This window comes from Nicotiana sylvestris, chromosome 5 (assembly GCF_000393655.2).
Source record: "Nicotiana sylvestris chromosome 5, ASM39365v2, whole genome shotgun sequence".
NCBI lineage: Eukaryota > Viridiplantae > Streptophyta > Magnoliopsida > Solanales > Solanaceae > Nicotiana > Nicotiana sylvestris.
In genome coordinates this window covers 116,470,947-116,493,511 of record NC_091061.1, presented here as the reverse complement: position 1 = coordinate 116,493,511, position 22,565 = coordinate 116,470,947, and the positions used below count along the sequence as shown (strand labels likewise).

Sequence of the window (22,565 nt, the reverse complement as noted above, 5' to 3'; positions counted from 1 at the left end):
GGGGTGTAACAATTAGTATATTAGTAAGGGCACTAATAACCTCTCAAACTTTACTGAATAACAAATTGTTTTACTTATTTGTCTTAGTTAAATAAGAAAATGCAAGAAAAAAGAAAAATAAAACTTATGCGGGGCGGGGCGAGCGGGTTGTGCGGTGCTAGGAGGAGCGTTGAAAACAGAAAATTTGCTATGTGGTGCGGGGCAGGGCGGGTTGAAGTTTTGCGGGTTTAGTCCAAACCCGCCCCGCCCCACTGCCATTCTTACGGATACTTTCACGCTATATTTCATGTCAAGGAGTCGTATCTAATCAGTACATCTTAATTTGAGTTCATATGTCTAATAAGTAATAGTCCTAGTATAAATGTCCGTATGAAAAAATTCGGCAAATCTCAAGTTGTTGATGTATTATACCTTCTACTAATAAGCTTATATTTTTGCACACAAGTATAATGAACATATACACTAATCACTTAGAATTAGTAAATGCTATGGACATCACTTGCTAAAACTAAAAGTTTTGTTTTTAAGTTCAACCCTTAGCACAAATCGTATTTGACATTCCTTCATAAAAAAATCTATGCTATGAAATCTGTAGTACTATAATTAAGATGAAATCCAAGAAATGTGATTGGCTGAAGCAAGATGCGAAGTGGCAAAACTAAACCACAACCACGAAACCCCCAATTTAACTGAGTTTTGAAAATTTGCCACTCGTCTCTTCTTCTTCTTCTGCTTCAATGGCTTCCTCTTTCTCACTCCATCAACATATCCATTGTTTTTCTCCAACTCCTACTACTCTTGGTTTCACCAAATGCCCTCTTCATATCTCCACTCTTCTTCCTACACCATCTTCTCGCAACAATTTCCTCGAATTCGATTCTCGTACAAGAACAGTGCCTTTTGCTGTTACAGAATCAGATTCCTCTAAATCTCTCGAACCAGACCCTCAAATTCTTCTGCAAGAAGTCGCCGTAAGACCCAAACTCATTTCATTTTTGGTTCAGTGTTTGTAATTGGGGACCCCATGAGTGTTATGCTAATTACTTCCCTACATTAATTCTCCTTTGCTTTTTTTTTTTCCAGGACAGTTTTGTACTACCTACAGATTATTTTTCGCAGCTTCCTCGTGATCTTCGCTTAGATGTAAGTTGAGAAGATATTTTCTTCTCATGTGTGTAGTTAGTCATATTTAGTACAATGCATTTTGAATCTTGGAACTGATTTTATTTTGAACTGTAGCTGGTGAATTTATCTGCTTATTGAATGGTTATGACATTTTGAAACTGTACCAACCGTCAAAATACCTCCTTATGTTATCTGAATCAGAAGTTGTTCCACGTTCAATAATCCATAATAGACTTATTCTATCACTAGAACAAATAAATAGCATTGTCTAATATATTATTCCAAGTTGCAACTTATTACTCTTTTGAGAAGTGTTCCAACACACACTCAAGCATAATTTGCTCTTTAGTGATCCTTTTTTTTGTTTTTATACGCCTCAAGCACTCTTGGCCCTTTAGTAATTTTCTTTCTTATAACATTGGAAACAAAATTGCAAGTTGGAGTGATACAACAGAGTAAAATCGGGTCGCAAAATACTTGTTGTTACTTTTGGTCGGTTAGTTTTCTTTTTCTCTGTCACTGTCAGTGTTGCTTTGGGTCTGGTATTGTTGCCTCCTACTATGACCAGGGTCATTTATGTAACTTTTGAATATTCAAGATATTTCATTTAGAGGTCTGGATGTTTGGGTTTGATTTGCATCGTTGAAGGGGGTGGGGTGTTTATTGTTTTGTTTAAGTCCTGACTAATAAAATTTGAACATGGTGTAGCTGAACGATGCAGCATTTGATCTTTCAAATGGGCCAATTAAAGATGAGGTTAGTACCTATACTGGTTATTTCCTTTTTAACATCTTTACAATGTTTAACATCTTAACCATGAAACTGATAAAACCTGGATCACCGATATGATTTGACTAGTTGTACTATTCAAAGATACTCTTTTAAGATGTTACTCACCGTGCTTTAAACTTTAATCATCCAAGGGATAGGTGTTCTCTATTTGGCATCTTCACATTATGGAACAAGTGTCTTATATGATTTGATAGCAGCTATTAGATGTGTACTTAAGTTTCTTTGTTCAGTCACAGCTGGATACTTTCTGCTAAAAAATTGTTTGTGCTCATTATGACTATAAAACCTCCCGTCTCAGATGAATACAGGAAATGAATCTTCACAGGGGTTTTCCATTCGTCACATGGTCAGTCATGTTCCTCTGGATATGCTTCCTCATTTTTTGCCAATATTCTATTGTTAGCGAACTATGAGAGGGTCCTTTTTGGAAAGTCAAATAGAACATAAAACTGAATATTGCTGAGCACTAGAGTAACCTGAGATTGAATTGATGGACATAATGTAAAAACAGACAAAAAAACGATGTTTTTTTGTCATGTAATTAACAGTAAGATAATAAAAGATGCACTATGCTTCTGATGGTATAAAAGAAATGTACCTACTATTTTTCTAAAGATGTCCTCAATGGGATATCCAGAAAAGAATAGAATAACTTTCAACAGTTTCAGTAGTCACCCAACTGAATTTTTTCTGCATTTCGGTCTTAATTAAGTTGATTAATCATCTTTGCCCTTGTTCAGCTATGGTTTCTTTTTTCCCCCAACATGCTGTTGTTACCTGATTCTGTTCCCCTTTATGTAAATTTGAATTTTGAAACTATCAAGTATCAAGCCACCCTTATAACAATAGAGGGTGAAAGAAAGCAAAACTCACTGAGAGAAGCACTTTACAGATGATCGCTTAATTTTGCATTTGTAGTGTGGTGAGGAGGTGGGAGAGACATTGTTAAATATAAGCCGGGCATGGGAACGGGCTGATACATCAACATCCACAGCTTTAGTGAACAAGCTGCCTCTATTGGTTGGCTCATTGTCAGGCTATCAAAAATCAGGCAAGAAAGAGCCTACAACTATGATGCTTTACTTCTTACTTTTAGCAAGCAAATTGAATTCCTTTTTCCATCTGAATTTCATTCTTATTACTAGTTAGCACTCGGAAGGCGCTTGTTATCAGCTGGAAGAAGGTTCCAGTCCATGGGACAATATGGAGAAGGTGAAGTACAGAAGGTACTTTATATAATTTCCCTGCAGCTTTTTAAGTGTTAAAAGAATATATTCCCTAAATCTTTTGAATATAGGAGTAAAGGTCATCCATTTACATAAGATTTTTTTTTTTGAAATGGCTTAAGAAAAAGAATTATCCTCTTCTTTTCATGTTGTTGTGTTTGTCTGCTGCTAAGGAAACATAGTTGATCTCTCTGCATATTTTCCTTTTTGTCCCTTTTGTTTTCATGGTTGTATGTGGCTCTTAGCCAATGGCGAAGGGATTGATCTCTCCACATACACAATGATTTTTTTAGGGATTAAAATTTACCTTAAAATCATCAGTTGTTGATTATCCAGGTGCTACTTTGGAGGTGAATGAGTTAGAGGCGGGACACTTATATGGGGAAAGGACTTAGTTCAGTGTTTGGATGAGGACAGTGGGTGTAAGAGATTTTAGGATATATTTCTACTTTTGTTTTTGCTGTTGTTTCTTGTTTGCTTTTTATCATAGTTTCATCTGTTAATCTAGCGGCTTGATTAGATGACGGTTTTGTAGCCCCTTAGTTTCTCAATTTTTTTATTTTCATTTTTTATTTTTACAATCCCTGGCATGTCTGATGGTCTCATCTCTGTCAATGATCTCCTTATACTTGAACGTCAAAGTAAGTCCTGGACTTGCTCTGATTGCCATGGTCATGCCCTCGGCCTGTAGCGCTCTATATTACCCTATGTTGCTAAGTTCTCTCAGGAAAAATAAACATTTTGAATTTGGTAATCTGAGCAAGACATATGTTATGGGGGTCTTTGAAGAATTATAGCGCATCTCTCAGATCTAATAGCCTGGATAATGATGGGAAACATCCAGTGGTTACGTATGAGTGGCACTCATTTGAGGGGCTTATAAAGGTTTGGTTGTCTACCACTTGGAATATGGATTGGGGTTGTCACATAAATCAGGAGAAAGCCTAACAAGCTGACAAGCCAAGTTGTCTGAACTTGAGTTCTGAGAACTGGCACTAGAGAGTAGAGCCAGGTTAGGCATAGAGGAGTAAAAATACTACAAAAGCTAAACTTGACAAGCATACTACAAGGTGATACGTGTATCCCGTGTGGAATATGTTAGTTGGTTTACGTATATTGGTTCTGAGGTTTGGGTGAATGATGCTAAAATGAATTGTCATTGGTCTTCTTTGAGTTAATTTAATTCTAGAGCAGTACTGTAATGGTTAAAAGATCTTTGGCACAAGAGACTAAGGTTATACATGCAGCTTGTTCCTCAAGTTTTACCCAGATTAATCTCTTTGCTTCAAGGCAACTGGGTGAAATAACGGAGAACTGTTGTCAGATATAATTTATTCTGCACAGCACTCTACTTGATACATCCAACTATTTCTTTGCTCCTAAATTTTGATACTTGATCACTATAGATTGCTAAAGTAATGATAAAGACTGGGAGGCTGTTGTCTGCAAGTTCAGTATCTGGGATTACTGGTGAAGAACCTAAGCCGCAAACCAGGACATTTAAGGTATTAAATGATGCATTGATACTTTTTTTGCAAGCTTGCATTTGATGCACTTTATCCTAAGAGTATTTTGCTTCAGTTTGGGGAGCTTCAGGTTGAATTGACCCCAGGAAAAGCTTATGTTGGAGCTGGCATTGCATTTATCTTTGGGTAATCGTTTCTTTTGAACCGCAACCTCTATATCTTTAATCGAAGGTTGTTTAAGAATTCTATGTCTGCTATTTGGAATACAGTTTACTTTCTTGGAAATTAAGTCAAGGCGTAGAGAGCATACAAGAGAGCTCCTTACAGTATGCAAATGACAATGCTTTGTTGCTTGCTAAGGTAACTAACTCGAAAACCACTCATATTTATATTTGTCTCCGTGTTGGTATTTATGAAATAGTTTTTTGGTGCAGTCCCTGCGAGGAGTTCTGCTTGTAATGTCCTATTCATCAACCATTTTATCTGCTTTTGCAACGGTGGGACTTATCTTACTTGGGGGCCAACTTAAGTCGGAAGATAAGTGAAAAGTAAGTGAAGTTTTTGCCTCCTTTCTTTCTTTATCTTTTTTGACAGGTCGGGGCCTTTGTGGTTGTTGTGGGGGGGGGGGAGCGTTTGGTGTTCTTTTGAGGCTAATCACTGGAAGTTTTTTGTGGCTGGATTATGACTCTGAAACGATAAAAAGAACTCGTCGAAGAAGCTGAAATCTATTTCTGATACAATCTTTCTGCTGTGAGACAAATTTACAACACTTTATTATCTAGGTTTTTCTTTTGTTTCCTCTCAAAAGTAAGATTCTGCAGATGGTCATGATATCTTAGATGATAATATTGGAGATACTTCCATTTATTAAGCTTTGATTTTCTATGGTAGTTTATAGTAGAACATTTAACCTGATTCAGGAAAAAGTATTAATTTTTCTGAGAATTTCTAAACAAGACTAGAAATGCCCACATCTGCCTGAAGGTTCAAGTAGCACATATCAGCAATAAAATGAGAGAGTCGTTTGAGATGGTTTGGGCATGTCTTGCGCCGACCACTAGATGCACTGGTCCACAGATGTGAAACCATGATAAGTGAAGTTATTAAAAGGGGACGAGGTAGACCTAAAATCATTTGCAAGGAAGTTGTCTCGAATGATCTCCAATATCTTGGGATCCTTGCAGACTAAGCGAAAAATATTGCACAATGGAAGAAATAAATCTATATAGCACTGTTATCGTAAGCGAAAAGCGTTAAAAAGCCCTCTAGGTCTATGATCTATCAGGGATTTAAGTACAAAGCAAAATCGAAGTATGAGATGTAATTGCACAATTATATGTAACGCAAGAAAAAAGTAACACCTTCATTCATAATGATCACCTTAACAATTAATATATCTTTTTTGATGTTCTTATGTATCGTTTAGTACCGCTATATTCAAAATAGAACATATGGTCAATGGGGTGCATGCCTTAATGCTTGCTACACTAAAGCGCGACCTAAGTGAGGTGAGGCGCCTATCCTGAGCTTTAGCAGGGTTTAAGCGCGCCTCAAATGAGAGCTTTTCATAACACTGTTACATAGACAATGCCTATTAGTTGAGAATATGTTTTAGTCATGTCAACACTGTTACTTTACATCCTATATTTTTCTAGGAGTTGTTTAGCGTCTTAGAGATTTACACGTCAGTAGAAAATATAAAAAACTTCTAGTACTTTTTATTTTTATTTTATTTGTATGATATTGGCTTGAGAAGTTTATATGGAGTAACATGATTGTGAGAAAGCACAGAGAAAATAATATTATTAATTACATAATTAAAGTGTCGTACAATCCTATTTATATACAGTGATTACATAATAATATTTATCTACTTCCCGATGTGGGACACTTATACACGACTAACTACTTAACACTCTCCCTCAAGCCGGTGCATATAAATCATATGTACCGAGCTTGTTACAGATGTAACTAATACGAGAACCAGTAAGAGACTTAGTGAAAATATCTGCTAGCTGATGATTCGACTTCACAAACTTTGTAATAATATCTCCTGAGAGTATCTTTTCTCTGACAAAGTGACAGTCGATCTCAATGTATTTAGTCCTCTCATGGAACACCAAATTTGACGCAATATGAAGAACATCTTGATTATCACACACCAGTTCCATCTTGCTGATTTCTCCGAACTTCAACTCCTTAGCAACTGCTTGACCCAAACTAACTCACACGTTGCAACAGCCATGGCTCAATATTCGGCTTTGGCGCTAGACCGAGCAACTACATTCTGTTTCTTGCTCTTCCAAAAGACCAAATTACCTCCTACTAGAACACAATATCCAGACGTAGAACGTCTATCAGAAGGTGATCCTACCTAATCAGCATCCGTGTACCCAACAATCTACTCGTGGCCTCGATCCTCGAGTAGTAACCCTTTGCCTGGGGTTGACTTTATATACCGAAGAATGCGAACAACTACATCCCAGTGACTATCACAAGGAGAATCCATAAACTGACTTACAACACTCACCGGAAAAGAAATGTTAGGTCTAGTCACTGTGAGGTAATTCAATTTGCCAACCAACCTCTTATATCTCGTAGGATCTCTAAGAGGCTCCCCCTGTCCAGGCAGAAGCTTAGTATTCGGATCTATAGAAGTGTCAACAGGTTTGCAACCCATCATTCTAGTCTCCTCAAGAATGTTTAAGGCATACTTCTGTGGTGAAATAACAATACCTGAGCTAGACTGAGTGACCTCAATACTTAGAAAATACTTCAATTTGCCCAGATTCTTAGTCTGGAAGTGCTAAAAGAGATGCTGCTTCAGATTAGTAATACCATCCTGATCATTGCCAGTAATAACAATATCATCAACATAAACCACCAGATAAATACACAGATTAGGAGCAGAATGCTGATAAAACACAGAGTGATCAGCTTCACTACGAGTCATGCCGAATTCCTGAATAACCGTGCTGAACTTACCAAACCAAGCTCGAAGGGACTATTTCAAACCATATAGTGACCTGCGCAATCGGCATACAAGACCACTAGACTCCCCCTGAGCAACAAAATCAGGTGGTTGCTCCATATAAACTTCTTACTCAAGATCACCGTGGAGAAAAGCATTCTTAATGTCTAACTGATAAAGAGGCCAATAACGTACAACAGCCATGGACAAAAAGAGACGAACAGATGCTACTGTAGCCACGGGAGAGAAAGTGTCACTATAATCAAGCCCAAAAATCTGAGTGTTTCCTTTTGCAACAAGACGAGCCTTAAGCCAATCACCCTGGCCATCCGGGCCGACTTTGACTGCATAAACCCAATGACAATTAACAGTAGACTTACCTGAAGGAAGAGGAACAAGCTCCCAAGTGCCACTCACATGTAAAGCAGACATCTACTCAATCATAGCCTGTCGCCATCCTGGATGAGATAGTGCCTTACCTGTAGACTTAGGAATAGAAACAGTGGACAAAGATGATATAAAAGCATAATGAGGTGATGACAGACGATGATAACTTAAACCGACAATGGGGATTATGATTAACTGTGGATCGTACACCTTTGCAGAGTGCAATTGGTTGACTAAGAGGAGACAAGTCCACAGTAGGTGCAGAATCTGATGCAGGATGTAAATCACCTGGGCTTGATGTTGGATGTGGACGACGATGATAAGTAAAGAGTGGTGGAGCTGCAGAAGGTTGAACTGGACTAGGTGGTGGAACTGGAGCTACAGGTGGTGGAATTGGAGCTATAAGTGGTGGAGCTGCAATTGGAGCTGTAGGTGGTGGAGCTGGATTTGTAGAGGAAGATGAATGGGAGATAGTGACTGAATCTCCAAAAGATGAAACTGGTAGTACCTCAGAAATATCTAAGTGATTACCTGGATCTGTGAAGTATGATTGGGTTTCAAAGAAGGTAACATCAGCGGACATAAGGTACCGCTGGAGGTTAGGGGAATGACATCGATACCCTTTTTGCTTTCTCGAGTAACCCAGAAATACGCACTTAAGAGCACGAAGAGCTAACTTATCTATTCCTGGAGTAAGGTTATGAACAAAACACGTGCTTCCAAAGATACGGGGTGGAAGAGAGAACAAAGGTAAGTGGGGAAATAGGACAGAGAATGGAACTTGATTCTGGAGAGCTGAAGATGACATACGATTAATAAGATAGCAAGATGTAAGAACTGCATCTCCCAAAAACGCAACGGAACATGAGATTGTGTGAGTAGGGTATGAGCAGTTTCAATAAGATGTCTATTCTTTCTTTCAGCTACCCCATTTTGTTGAGATGTGTACGGACAAAATGTTTGATGAATAATCCCATGAGAGTTTATAAACTACTGAAATGGGGAAGATAAATACTCTAGGGCATTATCATTACGAAATGTGCGGATAGAAACCCCAAATTGATTTTGAATTTCAGCGTGGAAGGTCTGGAAAATAGAAAACAACTCAGACTGATTTTTCATCAAAAATATCCAAGTGCACCTGGAATAATCATCAATGAAACCGACAAAGTAGCGAAATCCCAAGGTAGAATTGACCCGACTAGGAGCCCAAACATCTGAATGGACTAAAGTGAAAGGTGACTCTGCTCGATTATCAAGACGCCGGGGAAATGGGAACGGGTATGCTTACCGAGCTGACATGACTCACACTCTAGAGCGGACAAGTGAGATAAACCAGGTACCATTTTTTGAAGTTTTGACAAACTGGAATGTCCCAACCGTTTATGTAATAGATCTGGTGAATTGGTAATAAGACAAGTTATTGAAGGAAGACAAGATGTGAGTCTGAGTGATTTTGCAAGGATAAGGTAATAATGTCCATCTGATTCACGCCCGGTACCAATGATTCACCCCGTACAACGTTCTTGTATAAAAACAAGGTCATCAAGAAATAAAACAGCGCATTTAAGTGATTTGGCTAAGCGACTAACGACTATGAGATTGAAAGGACTATTGGGAACATAAAGAACTGAATCTAAAGGTAAAGAAGGAAGTGAGCTTGCTTGACCTATTGCAGTTGCCATGGTTTGAGTCCCATTGGCCATTGTGACTCTTGGAAGAGCTGAGAATACGAAATACTAGTGAAAAGAGATTTGTTACTAGAAATATGATCAGATGCACCTAAATCAATGACTCAAGACTCAGAAGTTGAAGATTGAGAGACACAAGTCACACTACTATCTGTTTGAACAATGGAAGCTATATCTGAAGATGTGTGTTTACATGCTTTGTACGGAAGGAACTCAATATAATCCGATAAAGAAACCATCTGGATTGGATTCAATGCATTGGATCCAATGGACTGTGAGTTAAAGGCTTCATATACAAATGCCATTATTATGTTGCACCGGGAAAGCAAAATTTTTTTGAAATTACTGTTCACGCCAGAAAATCACTATTCACGCCGAAAAAATATAAAAGTGGTCGGAATTTGATTTTAAGGGTAGACTCGGATTTGCGAGGAGAAGACACTGTCTTGAAGAAGTTTTTCTGAAATCTGGCCGGAAACAGCCTCACGCGCTGGCGCGTGGGCGTCGGAATTTGCCGGAAAATTTCTTCCGGTAGCGCGTGGCGGCGCGTGGGTCGTCTTCTGACAGAGAATTTTTTATGGGTTGGTCGCCGGAGGCCGATCTACTTCGTGGTGGTGTTAATTTTTGCACAACACTGACGAAAATTGGCTTTTTTACTTGCGGCAGACCTGTGTTTGCCGGAAAAAGACCTCCGGTTAACTGATTTTTCTTCCCGAAGTCACTGGAATTTATGCACAGCGATAAATCTCTCACGATTGCTCTAATACCATGTGAGAAAGTACGGAAGAAAATAATATTATTAATTATTTAATTAAAGTGTCATACAACTCTATTAATATAAAGTGATTACATAATAATATTTATCTACTTCTCAATATGGGACACTTATACACGACTGACTACTTAACATTGATTAATTCTAAAGTGTTGTGCAATGCTCTATTTATATACAGTGATTACATACTAATAGGTATCTACTTCCCGATGTGGGACACTATATATTACTAACTATTTAACACTCCCCCTCAAGCCGGTGCATATAAATCATATGTACCGAGCTTGTTACAGATGTAACTAATACGAGAACCAGTAAGAGACTTGGTGAAAATATCTGCAAACTGATCATTCGACTTCACAAACTTTGTAACAATACCTCATGAGAGTATCTTTTCTCTGACAAAGTGACAATCGATCTCAATATGTTTAGTCCTCTCATGGAACATCAGGTTTGACGCAATATGAAGAGCAGCTTGATTATCACACACCAGTTCCATTTTGCTGATTTCTTCGAACTTCAACTCTTTGAGCAACTGCTTGACCCAAACTAGCTCATACGTTGCCATGGCCATGGCCCGATATTCTGCTTCGACGCTACTTGCTGGATTGAGCAACTATATTCTGTTTCTTGCTCTTCCAAGAGACCAAATTACCTCCTACTAGAACACAATATCCAGACGTAGAACATTTATCAGAAGGTGATCTTGCCCAATCAGCACCTGTGTACCCAATAATCTGCTCGTGGCCTCGATACTATGGAACTGACTTTATATACCGAAGAATGCGAATAACTGCATCCTAGTGACTATCACAGGGAGAATCCATAAACTGACTTATAACACTCATATGAAAGGAAATGTCAGGTCTAGTCAGTGTGAGGTAATTTAATTTACCAACCAGCCGCCTATATCTTGTAGGATTGCTGGAGAAATTCTTCCGTCGGCGCGTGTTACCTTTCTACCGGAGATTTTTTTGAGGGTGTGTCGCCGAAGGCTGATCTACGTCGTGGTGATATTGGTTTTTATACAACACTGACGGATACTATTGTTTTTGTGGACAAACCTGCTTTTTTGCCGGAAAAAGGTTTTCTGGTTGACTGATTTCTCTTCCCGGAGTCGCTGGAATTTATGCAAATAAAGTTCTCACGGTTGCTCTGGTACTATTGATTAATTCTAAAGTTTTGTACAATGGCCTATTTATATACATTGATTACATACTAATAGGTATCTACTTCCCGATGTGGGACACTATACATTACTAACTATTTAACAATGGTCAATGAGGATTCATATAGCCGAACCCAACTTGTTTAGAATTGAGGCGTAGTTGTTTGTGTTGCTTTACATATGAATATGTAGCGAAACAGGAGGTATATTTTTCCTCCTATTTAAAGGAAAATAGGTTTCTTAACTGTTGAGAGGAGACTTAAAAGCTTTATTTTAGGGTGTACTTTTGCTTTTATAAAGGAGTAAAAATTATTAGTTCGAGCCAGAGGATTGTCTCCACTCTGTTGTCTTTCCTTTTACCATTCTAAGCGGCTTTGTGGCTCTTGTACCTCCTCAATGTTGAAGTGTTTCATATATATTTATGTATTTCACTTGCACTTTTCCAGTTAGTAATATGGTTTCGATTTTGGATTGAAATTCCTATATAGAAATCACCGGGTATTTCATCACTTTTGATACTGATATCCTGTTCACATTCTGTGCTTTCTTTAGAGGCTCGTCTATTTTCTTATTCTTTTCTTAGGGACCTTCCAGTTACGGACAGAATAAATGCGAACCAACCTCTTGCCTTGAATTTCCATGGTATCAGTTACTGGGTTGGATGACGGATCATCTTACTTGTGTAGATGGTGGCCTCCATAAATTTGAGTATATTAGAGGTTCTCTGGTTGTAGCTTTAAAGCTGCATCTGTGTCTATCTTGCTGTCTGCATAGCTTCTTCATTGTAAATATTGTTTTAGCTCCTTGTATTTTAAGGCTGTTAAATATTCATACTTTTCAATGTCCAATCATATATAAGTTTTTCCTTTCAGCCACGACTTCTTTCAGTCAATGTATCAGATTCCATCCGATCTTGTTGAATGCGTGATTCCTCTTCCTTAGGTGGGACGTTTCCATATGCCAGCTTCAATGCCACATCACAAATGAAGACAATTTGGTTGTTTGGTGTTGTCTCTCCTTTAGCATAGAAGCACATATCTCATACTGATAACATCAATAGTGTTGGCACTTATCTTATGCCATTGTTAAAACTTTTTAATACCTGTGGATCTTCTTGCTTAGAAACCAATTAGAAATGAGCAATTGTATCACTTGATCAGAAGTGCTAATCGCAGGAACATTATAGATCACATAATGCTGTTTATAGAGTTACAGTTGTAGGCCTCATAAGTCGTACCATAGGAATTACACTGCATCTATTGACTGGTTATGTGACTTGTGTATGCCTAGTTTCTTCTTTCACTTATCACTTCTTGTTCCAGATTGTTGGCCATGCATTTTCCCTTCCAAAGCTTATGGCTTTGTGTAATCAGTGAGACACCAAAGAATTGCATAGCTAATGATCTTTTCTAGTAAGAAGACCACTTAGTGATACTTACACTTTGCAACTAGGCTTAGTCACGACTCACGACTCCTTGGTAGCTCATTTATGTTAGTCAATTTTTAACACTTGTTTCTGAAAATGAACAATTATTTACTTCTCTTGATGCTGTTCAGTTGGATCTCTGTCATTATTCGTTGTATTATTTGCTTACACTGTCTTATTACATTGTTGTTGCTATTGTTTTTCTATTGCTCCATTTTTTTTTACGTTCAGACCTCAGGATTCCACTGGGTTGTTGTTGTTGTTTTGACACTGTTCAGTTCCAGCCTTAGCATGACTATGCTCTTTTGGGTTGTAATTTGACTAGAATTGAAGAAAGAAATAATAAATTCATTGATCTATGAAATAGAGGGTGCTGGAAATAATTGAGAATGGACTGAGGTATTGCAAGAAAAAATGCTACCATAATAATCAATTAGTTCTAATATCAGAAGAATCGCAACTGTTTTTATTTGCAGTGCAGTAAAGATTTTCTATATTATGGAATTTCCACAATTATAAATTTTACTTCTATGTGTAATCTTTAAGCTTTGGTTTTCTGCTTTGAGTTTATTCAAGGTATTTTGTGCTAAGTGACTTGCCTACTATTTGATTTTGTGGATCAAATCAAATGACTTTTTTTTTTTACTTGTTATTTACTCCGCTTGTACATGTGTATGCGGGATAAGGTGGGATAAGGTGTGGGATTAAATTTACACCATGTTTGGTTGACGGTATAAATTTATACCGTTAACCAAACATGTTATAAATTTAATCCTAGTCTTAAGACATGATATCCCATCTTGTCCCACCTTATCCCATCAAACTTGGGATTATATTTAGTTTTTTGTTAGTAGACTAAAACTGCTCAAATTTGATAAAGTTAGAGGACGATAAGTGTTCAGGGTGATAGATAAAGGACAATTAAACCTACTCCCAAAGATAAGGGACAGTTTTGGCTAAAAACTCGTTAGGTGGATCTGGGACCTTTTCTTTTTGGTTCATTTCACGTATAGGAATGAGTTCAGTTTTGTGATCTGTGCTATATATATATATATATGATAATTGTTCGTGAAATTTAATATTAGATGTTAAGCTGCAGAAGTTTAGATTATGTTAATAATGGTATCTTCGAATAATACATGCAACAATTAGTATATTAACTGGAGATCTGCAATTGATTTCTATCTCTTATTTTCTGCTTTTCGTGACAGAGAGATGATGTTTTTGAAAATCCACATTGCTGAAAGTTGATAATTGGCTGATGTTTTAACATGGAATTTGTACTACCCTAACCAGGGAGAAATTCAAAAATAGCTAGATTTACAAGTGGACATTCAAAAATAGCCACAGTTCCAAAAGTAATTGAAATTTAACCACTTTTTATGTAAAGATAAATCTGAGAGAAAACACTGTTCAAAATCCAGAAAAATACTCCAGCATAATATACTGGAGTTCCAGCATAATATACTGGAGTTTGGAGCACCGATGCTCCAGTCTTCAGTATATTATATTGGAGCCAGCAGAGTATACCGGTCTAGCATAATATGCTGGAAGTTCATACACAGGTGCACCGAACTCCAGTATATTATGCTGGACCGGTTTCTATTGCAGCAAAGTAGTGACTATTTTTCAATGACTTGGCAAACGCTGGCTATTTTTGAATGATCAGTCCAAAAACTGGCTAGACGGTGCTATTTTAACCCCTAACCATCCCTATGGAAGATTTCACATCTCGTTAGCATGAACAGAAGTGGTCTGATCCAAATGGATAGTAATTTAGGTTGTCAAAACATTATTGCCCTTGAACATTTACTTGTACTCCATATTCATATTAAATTGCTTAATGCAATATATGAGACCTTTATCATTGTCACTTTAATTTGTGACTTTTAAAGTTAATTTATGTTGTTTGACATAAACTACTTAGTGGAGTGATCTGTTATATTCATCCTTTTTTTGGGGGGGCTTTTGATCTTTAGCAACCAACGAATCATTTAATTTTACCTATGTCCTTTTCTGTATAGACAACATGCTGACTAAAAAGTGTTAATTCTCTTGCTAATTTCCTTTATTTTATTTATTATTATATTATCATAATAAGGGCTAACATCAGCTCTTTGGACTTTCATGGGTGGTTTACTACTTGAAAATTTTGCCAGAATCTTCTTCTGATGTATGTTTTATTCACTGAGATTTTTCATTAATGTTGTTGTGACTTAGAGAGACAGAGACCTTGTTTATGTCATACTAATCTTCTTGTTTTTTGTAACTATTTTAAAGAGCTCTGACTCTCCTAATGTCACCATCGTCCACCCTTTAAAAAAATGAATCTACGTATTATAAACTAAGTTTTGGATTCCAAATGACTACTTGTTCATTCAGGGGCCATGTGCCTTTTGCTTGTTTTGTACCTTTCGTTCAATAAATAACCATAGGTTGTCCCTTGCATTATAAGCTATGTTGTTCGAACTCTCTAAAATATTATTGTATTTTTGTTGGAGCTTTAAAAAATATATTATTTTTTGGAGGATTTGACACACACCCAACGGCTTTTCTGAAGAATTCAAGCAACACAGATTATAAATTAACACAACTTGTTTACACCTGTATTACTAGTTAATCCGAAGTGGGAGATTTTCCCCCCTCTATTTTTCATAACAAATTCCAAGGGCAGATTTTCTCATACAGAGAAGTTACATCGTTTTGACCTGCATTTTTTCATATAGATGGTCATGTAGCTTTGTTTTATTAGGAAAAAAAAAAGGAACATATTTTTTCGTCTCAATTGTGCCGAAATGCTTCTTTAATTCTTTAAAGTTCGTAAATTCTGATTATGATATCAATTGCCACTTTAATCATTTAAGGGAAAATGACAATGTATAGCTGCTCTTAAAATAATAGCCGGAAAAATATATATTATATATATATATATATATATGTTATATACAAAAATTATACAAATTTTATATACTATTTCTGCCATCAAATGTAAATAGTTTTTGATGCAGACTAAAAGTGATAATACTCCACTATTTAACAGTATACTTACCTCGTACTTTGTATTTGTGAGGTGGGGCTATGAAGCCTAAACGGAAAGTGATAGAATTTTATTACACTATATACTTCCTCTGTCCTAATTTATCTAACATTTTTCGTAGTTCAAGAGTTAATTTCAGAATTTGCACATTAAATTGGACAAGATTATTCAGCTTTTAATTAAAAGATATAGATTCTAAAATTGCACGAGCGTATTAGCAAAACAGAAATTTTCTTCGTAGCAAAATAATGAGAGACTACAATTCTAAATGTTAGTCAAAGTTTACAAAGTTTACTTAATTGAATCTTGTAAAGTAAATGTGTCAAATATCATGTCACGAAAAGTCGATTTTAAGAGAAAAAATTAACCTAAAGGCTCAATTGATTGGTGATCTAAATCTCTTCCTCATTTCCTTTTCCCTTCGACTCAATGGCGGAGCCAAGCTTTTTACAAAGAGAACCAAAATATAATAAAGTAAAAATATAAAGAAGTCACAAAAATTTAACATAGAGTATATATACCCAATAAAAAAAGTTAAGCGTTATATTATATTATGTAGTGGATGTCTATAACTCTTAAAGAAGTTACTCCCACTACTCTTCTCCATTAACCTCCCACTACTTACAATTATAATTGTAACTCCCATGTTAACTCCCCTTCCATGACCTTCCCCCACGATCTCAATAGTTAATATTATATTCATGATATCCCTTTGTATTACCTAAATACCATTCTATGAATAGAGGATTTGGGCATCACATTATAAATACATAGAAGAAATAAGCATCCCTCATCTTTTGCTCTCTGCATTCTTATCTATTTTCTTGTTTTATATTACTATTACTTTGAGCTAATTAAGTTTCTTAGCATTAACCAATTTACATAGTTGTATAGGGTAAAGTTTGTTTACATTAAATGATCCAATGGCAACATGACACGTGGAACCGAAGACATGTAGATTGCGTAATAACCAGTACCAGGAACAACAACTGCAATTGATGTCGGATAGACTCCGAAGGGATCGTGATCAACATGAGTAGATCAAATGCTTGCCATCGGGTATCAATGAAGAATATTCCATGGCACTAAATGGGTAGTCATTGCAGAGAATATTTACATTTATGATCTCTCGTTACATATTCATCAATGCCCCCTTTATTATCATTAAAGAGGGCTTGATCCTAGGATCTTGTTTCCCTAGGTATAACTATAAATAGTAGAGTCAACAGCAATCGTAAAACACGAAATCTTTGGCAAAACCTATGATATATTCCATTCTCATGCTCAATAAAATAACTTTATTTGCTCTTTATATTATTCTTATTTCTGTCCCCGGAGACACTGCTCTTAGAGCCAAGCTCATCATTTTCTTTGATTTTAACCGCTAAATCTTCTTTTTAACTTGTTTATTTATCCTCTTTTTTTATCAAATCGGTTCGCTTGTCTACAAACCACGTAACAAATTCAACTGTACCGTTTTACGGATAAATAATAGTGTAGACGAATACTCCTTCCATAAGGGTAGCTCCGCTACTTCACCCTCCTCTATGTATAATAATTCTTTTTAAAGAGTAAAACCGAACTTGATTGGGATTTAGGAGATTTAAGAGGCCAAAGTATGGAATAAGTTCTCTCATCTCCATACCTTCTTCATAGCTATTCCTAACTCTGATTAAAAAAAATGACTCTGAAATTTTTTTTGGAACCTTAGAAAAACTCTCAGCCTCTGCTTTTCGGGTGAACACTCTATGCGCACTAGGTAAACCTCTCACTGTGTAATAGCCTGCAAACAACACAGAAAATGTAAACCGCACTAGGCAAGCCATGTGCGACAGGCTCAAACCCAGAAGGTATTGAGGGGGATCGAACCTGCGTCGCCCATGCGGACAACACTCACCAAACCAACTGGGCTGTCCCTTCGGGAGTACTTTAATTTCTTTCTTTAGGGTTATTTCGTACTTTTGAAACTGAAATTTGTACCACATGAAGTTGTTTGACCTTATTGAACCAATGAATACCTTATCTTTCACAATAAAGGTTATCATGATGTTTCGCAAATTTTGACAAGGGAACAGTAGATATGTTGTTCCATCACAGATTTTGAGTAGGGAACAGTGAATATCTTGTTCCATTGAAGATTTCTGGCCTTGTTTGTACCCTGCAGGCATTCATGTTACTCCTATATATATAATAATAATATTTCTACTTATATAAAAACAAAAACAGTACAGAAATAGTTGACTTACACTTATTGAATTCCAGTTATGTACGTCCACTTGCATTTTAAAAAAGGGCCACCTTGTTTGAAACATCAAGCTCGCTATCAATGCCACCAGCATATCTTGAAGTTCATTAAATTCTTATGACTATTTAATTTAAGATGTTATATACTATTGCATCCTTTGATATATCTATTTTAATTTCATCTCAGGTTCTCAAGTCAATCATTGAAACAGATTATGCCAAAACCTATACCTCCTCTCTTAAGCTTCAATTATGGGCTAATAATTTCACTATATATAGTGTGGTGGAATGAACAAGGTTCGACTATCCTTAACTAAAGTTTTCGGGTTCGAAAATGTTTTCGCCTTTGACGGATCCTATGTGACACAAATTTGAATTAGTCGGATCAGTGTATACTCCTGGATGTTGAATGATTATACAAAAATATTACTACACTTTTGTGTCATTGTCCCAAAAAAGGATCCTTCTTTTTTCTTTTTCTTTTTTCCCTTTTTGGGAAGAGGGGAGGAGGAGAAGCCGTGAATATTAGTGGATGAAAAAGAAGAAAAGAGGAAGACCATTGGTGTCATTTGAATCCGATACCTAAATATAAATGGTGTAGGATAGAGTTGGAAATTAAGTTAGACAATTTTTCCCCTAAATAAATTCTTCCTACACTTAAGTGGACAAGAGGTGCGACTTTTTGTTTGAGATGAGCCAAAGGTAGTTTAAGAAAACAACATGAAGATTGCAATCTTCTATTTTCTTCTCAACCCGTATTAGAACCAAAATCTACGTTGTAAATATGTCTCGTCAACAAAGATACCACCTTTATACTTTAAGTTTTTCAATTCCTGAATAATCTTTTCCAGACTACACTCTTAAATTAAATATAGTTAAAATTGTATTTTGTGCAGTATATTCCTTCTTCATTTATTTTCTTCTTACTCCCACTTTTCCTTCCCCTGCTCTTACAGAAATAAATTGGTGCATGAAGCATCTCACATTCACGTAGGATTTGAAAAAGAGCTATAATCAGGGAGTGTAAATATAATGTAGGCAGTCTATCTTAATACAAGTATCAGTGGCTGATTCTACGGCTCGAACCTGTAACTTATAAATCACACAAAAACAACTTTACCATTACTTCAAGGCTCCCCTTCCATATTCACAAAATGAGCTTTCCTTCTCTTTTTTTTTGAACACAACACTTGGATATTATATAATAATAATAATAATAATAATAATAATAATAATAATAATAATAATAATAATAGAAACTACATAGGCAAAGTAGATATTTTTATGGCATTACTGTTACCCATAGTTGCCAAATAGTTACAAACATTTTTGGAAATACTCCTAACACTATTACAAGCTCCATGCTTGTTCTTGATCACTTCTTGTTCAACAAAAAAAAGGTGGACATGCATAGTAAAAACACTTAGATGATGGTGGGATTTTGGAAGCTTGCTTGGCCAGTAGATGAGCCACCACGTTGCCTTCCCTGAAATTATGCTTCAGTTGTGGGAGCTTCAATTGGTGCATTAACCATCTGCATTCAGAAACAATATTAGAGTACTAAGTGCTATCCTCATAAATAAGTTTGATAACATCCGTACAATCAGTTTCAATTTCCAAATTGAGGAAGTTCATTTCCTTAGCAATTTTCAGTCCTTCTAGCAAGGCCAACAACTCTGCATGGATAGGAGAAATTGCTTGGCTTGATTTGTGGTAACCCACAATCCAATCTTCTTTGCTATTTCGAAATGTTCCACCGAGACCAGCCATTCTATTGTTACTGGAGAAAGCACCATCACAGTTTAACTTGATCATACCATTAGTAGGTTTGTCCCAACTGATCTCAAACATTGATAGTTTTTTTCACAAAGGGATTTCTTTAAGTGAAGAAGGTGAATTTCCATGATGCATGGATAACTTTCCTTAATTCTAAATAGTTTTTCAGATTGTTAATATTGTTATGGTTTCTATTTTTCTATAATTCCCATATGGAGAAGGAGAATAGAGTAGTCCACTTTATATGAAGGTTATAATTTTTAATAAAAGTATCCCTAATAAAACAAGCCAATTTGTGTAATTCCTAATGTCCAATGATGGAATACCCATATTTTTCCAGAGATGATTAGAAATAGGGCATTTAATAAAAATGTGTTGAATGTTCTCTACCCCGGATTTGAAAATTGGACAAGTAGCATCAATATTGATACTATTTTGGCTAGGTAGGCTCGACAAGGAATACGGTTGTGCATGCATTGCCATAAAAAAACCTTAATTTATTAGGGCAATGAAGATTCCAAATCCACTCAAATGGCTTGGAAGTAGTATTGTTTTTAGAGAGGAGCTTATAGCAAATTTTGTTGGAGAATATACCAGTTGTGTTGAGATGCCAGCTTATTGTCACGACCCAAGTTCGCCCTCCTTGAACTGTCGTGATGACACCTAGTCTCTACGACTAGATAAGCCTAACAATTGCGGAAAAAGAAATAAAATGCGGAAAAACTAATAAAAACTGAAGATAAACAAATATAGAAACGTTTAAGATGTCGCTTGACATATACTAATACAAGATCTCAAAAACTGAACAACTTTCCAAAACCTAGAATCTCATAAAATCACAAGTTGTTGAATAACTACCAGTGTCTAACTCCAGAATGTCTAAACAAAAGTAAATATAGAAGGGCTAATACTGTAAGAGAGAATGGAAAGGGACTCCTCGGTCTGCGGACGTAGCAGATATACCTCGAGGTCTCTAGAGAATCGCCTCGCCTCAAGGGTAGTAGGGCTGAGTCGAAGTACCTGGATCTGCACATGAAAAACATGCACAGAAAGGGCATGAGTACACCACATCGGTACTCAGTAAGTGTCAAGCCTAACCTCGGTCGAGTAGTGATGAGGAAGGTCAAGACCATACTGGTTATAGCTAAAAAATGAGATAAAACAGTATCAAATACGACAATATAATTAAATGCTAACAGTATGAAGTAGCACAGGATAATAAGAATAACAACAACTATAATAGAGACAAAATAATCATAGAAGGAATACAGCTCAACACAGAGATAACAACCGGGGATCTCCTAGGATACTGTCCTGTAGTCCCCAAATGTAAATATCTAGTGGATCTCCCGGGTGTCGTCCCGTAGTCCAACTCATAGTGCGCGGGGATCTACCGGAACCCCGATCCGTAATTCCAAATGTAAATACCCAGTACTAGGGGAATTTACCGGGTACAGTCCCGTAGTTCCAATATAATGTGCAGGGGAATTTATCGGAATACAAATTCATAGTCCCAAAGTAAAAATGTAGGGGGATCTCCCGGGATGCCGTTCCGTAGTCCCAAATTAAACACACAGTAGCAACACGGAGAATATTCAGTTCAATCCAAATTTCATACCAAGGTAAATAGGTATGTCTAACCTAGCAAGCTGCACATAATTCAAATAAAGCAGTTTGAGCAAGTAAAGCAATTAAGTCAATTAGACATGCTTCCCTAAGCTAATAGTACGCTTAAATTGTAAGTAATATAAACAGGAAAGGAAACATAGTTATAGTTACTTAATGAAAACAGGATTTTCAACAATTAGCACAAGTACGCACTCGTCACCTCACGTACAAGGCATCTCAAATATCAACAATACCAAATCCTAAGGGGAGTTCCCCCCCCACAAGGTTAGGCAAGCCACTTACCTCGAACTGGCTCAAAAATCAACCTGAAACCACGCTCTTGCCACAAGTACTCAACTCCAAATGGACCAAATCTATTCAAATCAATTGCATAATGTAAATATAACTTCAAGTAACTAATTCCACTAATTAATTCGAAGCTAACACGCGAAATTAAGAAAATTGCCCAAAAAGCCCTCCGGGCCCACGTCTGGGAATCGGGTAAAAGTTACGGATTATGAACCTTCAATCACTCACGAGTCTAACCATACCAAAATTATCCAAATCCAATGTCAAAACCCCAACCAAAACTCAAAAATTAGGTCTAAGAACTTTTCCAAAATTTTTCCCAATTTCTCACCCCAAATCCAAAATTAGATGATGAATTCATGATTAGATTAATGGGTTATAAGCAAAAAGGGGTTAAGAATCATTGTTGATACCCAATTTTTTCCTATATATTTTCAATATGCAAAATACTTTCAAAATAGGATATATATGCATATATAAGCATGTCCAAATGTTTTATTATTTTTTCATAATTTTGTAAGGTTTTTAAATTGATTTATTTCCCCTTTTCATCCATAAAACCCC

At 36.5% G+C, this 22,565-nt stretch overlaps 1 protein-coding gene across 3 annotated transcripts; it reads left to right on the top strand.

Annotated features, from left to right (window-relative positions):
• Nucleotides 1–619: 619 nt before the first annotated feature.
• On the top strand, nucleotides 620–12,922 carry LOC104227702 (uncharacterized). Of its 3 annotated transcripts, none has more exons than XM_009780006.2 (11): nucleotides 620–971; nucleotides 1,084–1,143; nucleotides 1,834–1,881; nucleotides 2,216–2,263; nucleotides 2,836–2,968; nucleotides 3,067–3,143; nucleotides 4,550–4,648; nucleotides 4,725–4,795; nucleotides 4,879–4,969; nucleotides 5,044–5,157; nucleotides 12,544–12,922. In XM_009780006.2, the coding sequence occupies exons 1-10, from the start codon at nucleotides 738–740 to the stop codon at nucleotides 5,152–5,154; spliced, it is 972 nt and encodes a 323-aa protein (XP_009778308.1). In that variant the 5' UTR covers nucleotides 620–737; the 3' UTR covers nucleotides 5,155–5,157; nucleotides 12,544–12,922. The 3 variants fall into 3 exon arrangements, with proteins under 3 accessions (XP_009778308.1, XP_009778306.1, XP_009778309.1); XM_009780004.2 differs by having other exon boundaries at nucleotides 622–971; nucleotides 12,474–12,922; XM_009780007.2 differs by lacking the exon at nucleotides 2,216–2,263 and having other exon boundaries at nucleotides 626–971; nucleotides 12,474–12,922.
• Nucleotides 12,923–22,565: the final 9,643 nt, after the last annotated feature.

Excerpts from the sequence above, each read along its gene's own strand:
- LOC104227702 (XM_009780006.2), top strand. The coding sequence starts at position 738 with ATGGCTTCCTCTTTCTCACTCCATCAACATATCCATTGTTTTTCTCCA. Across the intron at positions 972-1,083 it reads TTCTTCTGCAAGAAGTCGCC|GACAGTTTTGTACTACCTAC; the intron begins GTAAGACCCAAA and ends TTTTTTTTCCAG. Across the intron at positions 2,264-2,835 it reads GGTTTTCCATTCGTCACATG|TGTGGTGAGGAGGTGGGAGA; the intron begins GTCAGTCATGTT and ends TTGCATTTGTAG.